General features: G+C 43.1%; 1 protein-coding gene across 1 annotated transcript; it reads left to right on the plus strand.

Moving 5' to 3' along the window:
• The first annotated feature begins 66 nt into the window (after nucleotides 1-66).
• On the plus strand, nucleotides 67-11,239 carry LOC135795042 (tyrosine-protein kinase Abl-like). The gene is given in 12 exon segments (XM_065306592.1): nucleotides 67-589; nucleotides 3,513-3,563; nucleotides 5,071-5,343; nucleotides 5,400-6,662; nucleotides 6,794-6,928; nucleotides 6,990-7,113; nucleotides 7,198-7,268; nucleotides 7,534-7,787; nucleotides 7,847-9,267; nucleotides 9,269-9,330; nucleotides 9,333-9,407; nucleotides 9,410-11,239. Coding segments are annotated over 12 exon segments (4,473 nt in total). The 5' UTR covers nucleotides 67-459; the 3' UTR covers nucleotides 10,024-11,239.
• The last annotated feature ends 269 nt before the right edge of the window (nucleotides 11,240-11,508 follow it).

Here is an 11,508-nt window from a genome sequence, read left to right on the forward strand (position 1 = left end):
TAGTGGTGCAATGTTGTACTATTTATCGACACAACCGACACGACGTCGGCGCTGATCGCCGCATAGTCGTGAGTGAGTGTAAGAGAGACACACTGAAGTCGAGCGCAAAATGGCGTCGTGAGCAAGGCAGTTGCAGTGTGTGCAGTGGGGTCGTCGCCGTCGTCGTCGCGTCTCGCCGTTGCTGCTCACAGTAAAAACGCCGCGTACTGATCAATAGCGAGCGCCCGCAAATGTGCGCGATTTGCGTGCACCGCGCGCGCCCTTAAAGCATGTAACCCCGGCACCCGCTGGACTTCCGCGATCCGCCGTGCCCGAGAGTGTTGTTGTGCTGGTCCGCCAGCCAGAGGATACACTGATACACACAACCACACATACACACGCATACCCGGAGCCGGAGTGCGCTCGTCGCCGTTCTCGTTTCGGCCCTTCGGCGTCACCATCGGGTTATGAGCGCCGACCATGGGCGCGCAGAATACCAAGGAACGCACGATCACGTCGGGAACGCATTCAATCCGCGCGACGAAGAGTAGGCCCAAGCCGACCAAAGATGGACGTCAGATCGTGTCCAACATCTTCACCGAGCATAGCGGTATGTATGCACTTCATGAATCATTTGCTCGCATGCGGAAACTCATCGAGGGGTTTCTATTGTTGATTTGTGTGGTGCTGTTGTATGCGAAACAATTGACGATCGTCTTCGGCATTTTGCTTTGCACCGCTGCGATTTGCGAACAAACAATACAAATCGGCATCGATTACCAGCGTGATTGCATTGTCGATTCGCGTCGAATGTTAGTCGCAATTTTCTCCACTTTGATTCGTGCAATTCTTATAAACGAGCCGTTCCACGTATTCGCGTTGTGCATTTGTTGTGTGTGTTTACACCAGCAACAAACTTCAACTCTATAACGGGATATCAAATCAAGGTTCCGTCAATAGTACACGCACAACACAATGATACACAACCGACACTCGCAGATTTATCATATTGCATTAATATATAAATTGCGTACTTCGTATTGTTAACTTTCACACTCATCATGTTGATGGAAATGTTAAATATTTGCTTTAAATTGTCAAAAAATCGAAGTGTTTTCTTTCCGAACCTCGGCCGGCATGTTTGAACATGTTAACGACTTGTTTTTCATTCTTTGTCGGCACGCAGAACACGAATTGATGTGTAGGGCGTGCAAGATTTCAAGAAAATATTTTAAACCTTCGTTTCTCCAGCACACAATTGAAATTATACCCACTTCCGGTTAATTATTTGTTTCCTAGGACGCGTTTTATTCAATTCTTTATCTTGTGTTATCATATTAACACCCAGTTATTATTCAATCTCTTATAATGTTTGTGTTGCGGTAGATTTTACTAAAAATCACGCTACACAGTTGTTTGTTTATCGTTTCCATAGCAACCTTGTCTTCGTCTGAATGCTTAATGTATGTGTCAACCCGTTTTTTTGCATGATTTTCATGAAAAATCTGACTCATTCCTTCATTACAGAAACATAACTAGAAAACAAACGATGATATAATTAAGTGTAAAGGAAGTTTGCTTTGTAGCTAGTTGTTTTGAAACGGAAGGCAATCAATCACGTAATGAATCATGTTTATCAATGTTTATTATTTAAATATGTTACTATACATTCATTGTTCAAATAAAGTGCAGATAAACGCATTTGTTGCGCACTACCAAAACGCAAACTGACATAAATCGATTCTGAACGTATTCGAGAGTGATAGTAATCGTGATAAGATTAAAGTTACAAATACTCATTGAAATGAAATTTTGAGAATTCTCGTGCTCTTATCATCAAGATAAAAATAACGTGAGTGAATCTTTCGGTCACATTCTTTGGAATAATTCCTTGGAGTCTATTTTCAACCGAAATGCGTCTCCCATCCGAAAATAGCGAGTTTAAAACGCGGAAACGCATCGTGGTTTCATGTCACAGCCAATTTCACCGTTTGACAATTTTAACCGGCGACACCGAAAAAAAAGTGTAATGTGTTTGTCTTAGCAAAAACAATTTCCGCCGAAATAATGACCGGTAATTAGCAAGATAATTGGGAGTAAATACTCGGACAAAGCGGTTAACAATTATAATCGTCCAACGAAATATAACTAGTTACGTACGCACATAAGCTGTTAAATTATTCGGAGAGTGAGGAAGGGTGTGCTCTAAATCTAATTATCCAATTTGTATTTTTGTCGATCGTCGAGAGTTGAGTGCGCGTCGGAGATGTGGGCTGTAAATTAATTAAGGGTTGCTTCCTGCTCGTTCTCGTGGAAGTAATTTCTTCGTTGGGTGACTCATAATTGCATGAAACAAATACACACCAGCGTGTGGAATTTCGTCAACAAATCTTTGGCGTGTCAGTAAAAATTTCCCCGTTATATATTATTTGTTGATGAATTTCGTCGAAATGCGAGTTTCTGGCATGTTTGTGGGGACGACGTGCTGCCCCCGGGCGTTTCATTGTGCATCGCGCGCGCGTGCTCTCCCCCAATTCGGTACCTCGCCAAGGCTGCCGAGGGGGTTCAACTTGCTTGTTGGTTATTGCTTTCGCTTTGTGGAAGGATCCTTGCGCGTCGTTGCGTTGCACTCGGCGTCTGGATGGATTTTATAGGACTTTATTGACTCGCGTCGCGGCGTCGTTGCAGCGGCATGACAGTGGTGTTAGCTTTGAACTACCCCAATGTCGATCACCCCATTTATCGACAACTGTGTGCTCCTTTGGCCTCGGTCAATACCATTTTATTTTAGATTTTAATGATTTATTCTTTATGAACTTTTTTAGTCATCAATAAAATCTGTACAAGGCTAGAATGCGTCAGGTGGCAGACGCATTTTATTCATTCAAGTGCGGGGTTCTTGACTTATGAATGCATCAAATATCACATTTCATTTTTATATTGCATATTTTTCATCGGTGTAAGTAATATTTCAAATATTTGACTACTTCTCTTTGCATACATAGCCATTACCACAAAATTTGTTTACTTTCGCGAATAGTAGTAGCGCATAAGTGCTTGGCTTGTTTACCGATAGTAGACAGCTTCCCCATTTGTGAGTCTGAATTTTTTTTTGCTTTTATTCGAATACATAAATTGAGTAGGCACATCTAGTCGCCGCGCTAGTCTGGTGTACCTACATAGTAAAAAAGATGGAAATGCGTTTCGTCTCGGCGTAATGAATGTGAAGTTGTGAAGGAACGGCCGAGTGATCGTGGTCGTGAGTTTGTAATGACCTTGGCAAGGTCTGTGGTATGCGCCAGCCCGTCGTGGGATGCCGCGCGTGCAGGAACCATGCAAGAAGCGATCATTTATTTTCCACTCGTTTCCTTTCGATTCGATTTTTAACAAATTTTACAACTCGAAATTGTGTACAATGTTACATTTTTGATCATATGTATTTACAATTTAACTATTCATAGCAAAATTATTCATTCATTTCCACCAAAAACAAAAAAAATATTTGTTGAATTTTTGTTTGTTTTAAATTTTAGCGAACGAGCACCGTGCGAGCATACGAAGCGTTCGTTCACATCCGTTTACAGGTGCGTATCGTCGGCACCGCTATTAATACAAAAAAAAATAAATACCACCAGCACCGAAATTATCGATCAACATGTGCACAAATGCAATTAAATAACTAACTCAAGACCTGCTTTCCTATAAAAACGTAAATATTCATTATGCCCGCGCATAAATAATCGACGGATGTGAGTGCTAACGTTAAACAGATGGCGCTCCTGTTTGTGTCGCACATGGTCGATGGACTTCCGATCCGCGGTCAAACGGAACCGGCATTTGTTTTTTTTCTGTCAATGAACCGTAAATTACGTAAAAATGTAGATTTGTAAATTTTGGATTTGCTGCGCGGAAGCACGTGTGACGGTGTGTAAATAAGATTCATAATAATATCATACGTGTCTGTGTTTTTGTAAACAACAATGGGATGATTCAGAGGATTCCACGTATAGCGACGAGTGTTTTACGATTTGATTGGATATAGCCTCTTAAAATTATACCTTTATAAGGAATTTATTTCAACTTTTTTTTAACTTGGTATGGTTTTTAATACATTCATGTATGTTAGTAAAGTTTGAGTTTCAAGTACGCGAAACCGAAATTGTGCAATTTGTTACAGCGCTCTTCTTCGAAAGCGAATAATGATGTTTTGTTGCTGTTTCTCATCCCATGTCGTCATCAAATAAAAAAAAATCGACTAATTTCATAATTCCTAGTTTATACTTAACATATAAATAATAATATGTACGTATTTGCATTTAGTCATGACTTTGTTACGAAATGTGTAATCACGAAAAAAGATTACTCATATTGTGGGTGGGTGCGTTCATGAATAGTTAATCATTTTTGTTGATATCATTATCTAATAATTGGCGTAAGTAGATGAAATAATTGGAAATGTTATGTGAGTAGCAAGAAACAAAAAAAAATACAACAGAACATGATGATGTTGATCGTTTAGTTAGCGTCTTGCAAAACGTCTGCTTTGCGCAATCTATCTTTCCGTAAGTTGAGTGCAACTAAGTGCGTAATGCGCTATTGTATTTTCATTCTTCATTCATCCCACCGCCGGCGAGAATTTCACACATCGCGTGAGTAGCATAATAGCACCTCCGGCTTCTTAAGTTGGCTTGCATTTTAATTTGTAATAGCGTGGACGGGTCGCCGTATCCGATAACAAACGCGTCGACAACGAGTACGAATGCAACCTGAGTTTTTCGTAGTAGGTTTTTTTGTACGTTTGTGGGCTTCGGATTACATCCTAAAATTATTGAGTGATAGCAACAATGCTTGGCGAACGTAATAGACACTGTGCCGAGTTTTTTTTTACCGTGACATCCTGTATGTTGGCAATTAAAGCTATTAGTACGGGGGGCGTAATGGAGAAGAATAGTTCCCATGCTTTGTAATTACAGTTGTGCTACTTGCAAAATCGAATTTCACTAATTACAGCTAATTAAATCATTTAATCTGCATTTTTTTGTGTTGTTTTCAATCAATTAATTAATTTTTGTTTTTATTTTGGTGTTACAGAGGCGCTGCTGCAGAGCAGACCGTTGCCGCATATACCGAGTGTACCGGAAACTGACCCACCCGGGACACTCAGCTCGGCGGCGGTTAATGCCACCGTTGGAACATTGAGTTCGCTGGGTTCCGGCACCGCCTCCACGCCGCTGTCTCTTGAAACTGCCAACCGATGGACGTCCAAAGAAAATCTGCTCGCGCAGGAAGAGGACGATCCGCAACTGTTTGTCGCCCTTTACGATTTCCAAGCGGGTGGAGAGAATCAACTAAGTCTTAAGAAAGGTAATATATTGTTAATTCGTTAATTGCGTTATTATTTATAAAATGATATTGTCTAGGTGAACAAGTGAGAATATTAAGTTATAACAAGAGCGGCGAATGGTGCGAAGCGCACTCGACGTCCAATCAAGTCGGCTGGGTGCCATCGAACTATGTGACGCCGGTTAATTCGCTGGAGAAACACTCGTGGTATCATGGTCCAATCGCACGTAACGCCGCCGAATATCTCCTGTCTTCGGGCATCAATGGTAGTTTTCTTGTGCGGGAGTCAGAAAGTTCTCCAGGACAGAGAAGTATATCGCTGCGTTATGAAGGTCGAGTATACCACTATCGCATCAACGAAGATGCCGAGAAAAAGGTATTTGTTACGGCCGAGAGCAAGTTTAACACTCTGGCCGAGCTAGTGCACCATCATTCCATGCAATCGGATGGTCTAATCACGCAACTACTCTACCCCGCGCCCAAACATAATAAACCCACTGTGTTCCCACTGAGTCCCGAACCTGACGAGTGGGAAATTAACCGGACTGATATTGTAATGCGACATAAATTAGGCGGTGGGCAATATGGCGATGTATACGAAGCGGTGTGGAAGCGGTATAATATGACGGTTGCTGTAAAAACTCTCAAAGAGGACACGATGGCCCTCAAAGATTTTCTGGAGGAGGCTGCGATAATGAAAGAGATGAAACATCCTAATCTAGTGCAACTAATGGGCGTATGCACGAGAGAACCGCCGTTTTATATTATCACCGAGTTTATGAGCAAGGGCAATCTACTGGATTACTTGCGCAATGGTAACAAGGAGCAGATCAACGCGGTGGTCTTGATGTACATGGCCACGCAGATTGCCAGCGGCATGAGTTATCTAGAGGAGCGCATGTTTATTCATCGCGATCTTGCGGCGAGAAATTGTCTCGTTGGAGAGAATCATTTGGTTAAGGTGGCTGACTTTGGTTTGGCGAGACTGATGCGTGATGATACATACACAGCGCATGCGGGTGCCAAATTTCCGATTAAGTGGACCGCCCCGGAAGGTCTGGCTTACAATAAATTCAGCACCAAATCGGATGTGTGGGCGTTTGGCATTCTTCTTTGGGAGATTGCGACGTATGGGATGTCGCCGTATCCAGGCGTGGACTTGACTGATGTGTACCACATGTTGGAGAAGGGGTACCGAATGGAATGCCCGCAAGGGTGTCCGCCGAAGATTTATGATCTGATGAAGCAGTGCTGGCAGTGGCAAGCGCACGATCGGCCCACGTTCCGAGAGATACACCATGCTCTGGAGAATATGTTCCAGGAATCTAGCATTACTGAAGGTTAGTTTAGTGTCTATTTCTTCTTCTTCTTCAAATCTTGAGTTCAGTTGGTTGTTGGTAGTTAGCGGGTTGGGTTTGGCGTTTTTTAGCGATTTTGTTTAACTCTACTCGTTTTTTGTAACGTTCCGCAGAGGTTGAAAAGCAGTTGCAGGGCATGGAACCGCCGCCGGTTCCGCTGGGCACGCCGCACATGTCTTTTAAGAAGACGCACTCCGGCAGCACCGGCAACATTCACGGTCTAGTCTCTTTATCTGAACAGTCAACAGGTAGGAGTTGTATTTTATTTGTATTAGGTTAGTATTTAAGCTGTTTGTTTGGTTCTTAAAGATAATCTCACAACGTCGGCGAAATTAAGTACATTCACGGGTGGCTCATCGAAGAGCAATGTTCAGTTGCGGCGGACAACAAACAGGCGAGGAAAGCAGGCACCTGCGCCTCCCAAGCGCACCAGGTATTTACACAGCCACCAGCAGGAAAATGTGTTTCATACCAGATAATTATGATGTTCGTGTTTCAGCTTGTTGTCTTCTTGCAGTTCATTCCGCGACAGCACCATAGATGATCCCTACCAGGGCGACGGTGACACCGAGGCTGCCGACTTAAATGGTATTAATAACAAATTTAAAGGTAGATTTCTTCTGTGTATTACGGTGTTAGGTGGATGCAATCCTTGCAACCGTGGATGAAACCACATCAAGCTTTTATAATCCTGCTAAAAATGCATTTGTAAGAGTTACTAACGGTTTGTACATATCGGTAATCATTCATTGTTAACAATCATACATTTTAATTTCATATTGTTCGCTTTTGCATGTTTTAATTATGCGTTATTGTTAGAGTCGAGAATTATTCTTTGTGATGCACACTTTAGGGATGACTAGAGATCTGCAAAACCTTGCTGCAAGTGCAAAGGGAGGCGACAGCGAGAGCGAGCTACAGGACCAGACACCTGATACGGACGATTCCGGCGCACATTCCTATCCGGAGGTATCCGGTTCCGCGTTCGTCGTCCCTGGCAGCGGCTCGTTCAAGCGCGCGCCGATAATGGGAAATCGCGGTTTAGAACAGCGTGGGCGCAAGACAAAGACCTATCCAGACAAAGAACAGAAACAAGCGCAACCGCAGGTATGTTTAGTTTATCGCATATTATTTTATCTAAATGCATATGCTCTGTGCACTTGTAGGTTCAGGTCGCTGCCCTGGAAGTGCAAAATGTGCGCAAAGCTATTAGTCGCTACGGTACGCTACCGAAAGGAGCGCGAATCGGCGCCTACCTTGAATCTCTCCGCCAGAGCGGTATTTCTAGCCAGGAGCAAGCAGCTCAATCCACCACCACCAGTGTTTCTACTGCCAGCGCCGCGTCGTCTGCGCCAGTTAAGGATGCGAAGGAGACGTCACAACGTTCGCTTTCCCCACGTACGAATATCCGTACTCAACCCCAGATGATACGCAGTAACTCATCCAGCGGCGTGACCACCTTCCATGCTCAACAACCTCCTAGTTCGCCCACCGCTTCCAAATTTAATCGCAACCGTAACATGCAACGCAACAATACCGACCTAGGTGGCTGCAGTCTGCGCACGTTTAAAGCCGCGCAGGGCAACAGTTTTCGCGGTGGTAGTCCGTCGCGTTCTGCCCAGCCTAGTTTAGCTGATTTAGAATTTCCGCCACCACCGACCGACTTGCCGCCACCGCCTGAGGAGTTTGATGGACCAGTTGAACCCATCGATTCTATGGGTTTCAACTGTATGACGTCGTCGGTGGAGATTCGCAAACGTGTTCCCATTTCACCGCTGACGTCACGCAAGCAAGAGACTGAAGATAACGACGTCAGCAATCTGCAGCCGTCTGTAGAAGAAGCGTCTTCTCGATTCGGCGTCAGTCTACGAAAGCGGGAGCCTTCTTCCGATAGCTGCAGCAGTGCCAACAAGGAAGATAAGGACCGCAGTCCGCATAGAACGAGCTTAAGTCTGACTAGCCCGAGTTTAGAGGGCAAGAGCCCAATGAGTATCGACTCGGACGTACCAACAGTGGGCTCCCCTATAGATCTGCCACCTCCAATCTTCCCTGGCGATGGTGATGTTGACGAAACGGACGATTGTGGTCCGATCGCTGGCGGAGCAGGTGATGAAGGCAAGAAATTGCTGAATTCACGACTGCTTAAAGAGATGGAGCTCAAGCTGGTGGCGGAAATGAAGGAGCGCGCCGACCAGAAGCAGAAGAATGTGAAAGAATCGCCCGACTCTCTATTGGCTGTGAGTAGCATTAGTAATGATCCCGTATCTCAATTAGTTTCCGAACTGTCCGAACAGTTGAACTTGCCAAAGGCGACGCCTACGCCGCCTGTCACAACGAAGCCCGAAACAAACGGCGCATTTCTACAGAACCTAAAGAAGGTTGAGCCGCCAAAGAAAAACACGCAGAAAGATAAAAATGACTCGGTCGACAGCGGCATTATGATCGATTTTAAGTCACGCTTGCGGAAAGTCGATAACGGAAACGAGAAACACGAGAAAAAGTCTGATGACGATGATAAGAGCGAACAAAATAAGAACAATCTTGACGCCGACGAGAACAACAAGCGCGAGAGCATTGCAAGCTCAGATGGGGCAATGCAAAGTTGGAGGAAGGGATGACAAACGTAAGAGTACCGGAAGCATCAGTTCGCTGAAAAGCTATGGGAAACGAAGGAATCGATTGAAGTGTCCAATAATACTCAGTTATCACCCAAACTTGGCGTGAAGAATATGAAAACGATGAGCTTATCACCGAAATTGCGGCGACAGAGCCGGAAGAGACGTCGAAGAACACCAAGAACGAAAAGCGTGTCTGGCCGCCATCGTCCGTGATCGATGACAAGCCGCTCATTCCCACCAAGCCACCGGTAAAGCTAAAACCTATTATGCGACCAGCGAGTTCAGCGATTTACGCCACTCCAATCGCATCGGCGAACAATAAACCGCCTATTTCCGCTAAGCCCATTAACTTGGAGAGCAAAACTCCAGAAGAAGACGCCAAGATCACAAACGACGGCAAGACTGAGAACAAAAATAATATCTTGCAGATCTCGCGCGCGCTGGAGTCGACCCTCAACAGTATTAAGAACAATCCGACCGTCACGTCGACCACTTGGCTACAGCTATCCGACAAAATTGGCCTGCTTCATACTTCGTGCATGGACTATGCCGACAATGTGGTGCCCGCGCACACCAAGTTCCAATTTCGCGAGCTGCTCACCAAACTGGAAACGCAGGCCCGCCAGATGCGCACGGCTGGTTCGCGTAACTCATCGGAGAACTCGCGCTGTGTGAACGACGTCATTAATACGATCAAAGATGTCGAGAACGTCGTCGTGCGATAGGGAACATCAATTATTACGACTGCGTAGGACCACTAAGTAGGACTTAAGTTAAGGGAAACACGTTTCCGGTTTTGTTTCGGAGATGAAAAGTATTCGTTTGCATTTACGCCAGAGAAAGATGAAAGGTACAAGTGTCCCTCTTTGTACCAACGATTAAGTTTTCAGTAAATGGCTTGTCAGTCGTGTATTAATGTCGTATCAAAGCCGCCAAAAACCAATACGAGTAGTTTAAAGCAATTGTATTCGTCTTTTTTATTAGGGATATTTTAGATTGTCTGTAAATTCATTTTTCACTCAACTGTGATACAAATATGTTAATTTTACAAGTTTTACACCCACATGCTCAATGGAAATGTTTATTATTTAACGTTTCAACTAACTTGTTTTTTATTCTGGTCTTTGCGGCGACATTTTTGTCTATTCTACGACGATTATATATCGTGCGAACCCTTTTGGAGAATTATATCGTTGTGCGCGCGCGACAAAAAGAAATAGTTGCAGAACATCTATTTTATTTTTTATTTATAATGACAATTATGCTAGTCTTCATTTGTAAATTATATGTTTAGAGTGTGTGAAAATGCTGACAAAAAGTGGATGTGAAGTATAGTTTCTACATATATTTTTAAAAATTAGGCAATGAAACAAAAACGAAATTTCCCTGATCGTTCGTTCGATCAGCGTGTGACTTGACAGGATACGAATGTTGTTGGCGCACGAAGATGGATGACTTTTTACAACTTATATGATACTATTTTGTATAATCCAAAGATGAATTTAACTTTAGTTGTAGCGAATGCGCAATCCGCGGAGATTTTTGCATGGCCTGCAAGTCGTGTGCGATTTAATAAGTTATTACTATTATTTTTTGATATAGATATATGGATTAATTAATTAATCTTGGAATTTAATTATTTTGTAAATACCTATATATACTTTTATATCGTAAGTAATCAATTAATTGTTAGACTGATATAATTTTGCACTTGTATTCATAAACATATTCATCAAAAGTGTGTGACCTCGCTACAAAGTAAGCGTTTTTCAACGAAATTTTTCAAATCTGTATGCTCAGCGAACAATACCGAACACTTTCTTCCGCCCTAACGGTAGAAAGAAACTCATATGAATATAAATATCACACTATAGTTTAATCGATCACGTCATTGACTCAACCAGTTGAATAATACTATGAATTAAATTGCATTTTCATGCAGCGATTGTTGTTTATAATCTACGATTTACTACAATTACAACGATATACTCATCCTACTTGTGCAAAAGAGGCACTCACAACTACACGCTAATACAAAACATGAACGGTGAAAATACTGCTGATCTGTGTCGAATATATTATATCATTAGCCATTTTAGCATGAATATAATAGTATTTTCACATTTATGCGAAATCACACCGATGTTTGTACTTTGTTCTCTTTAAAGTTAGTTTTGTGCCATTTGGAATTCGATCAGTCTTCGGACGGA

Source organism: Atheta coriaria, unplaced genomic scaffold (assembly GCF_025399875.1).
Source record: "Atheta coriaria isolate IRGN ID8LTWV9N9 unplaced genomic scaffold, Caltech_Dcor_3.1 hic_scaffold_6_pilon, whole genome shotgun sequence".
NCBI lineage: Eukaryota > Metazoa > Arthropoda > Insecta > Coleoptera > Staphylinidae > Dalotia > Dalotia coriaria.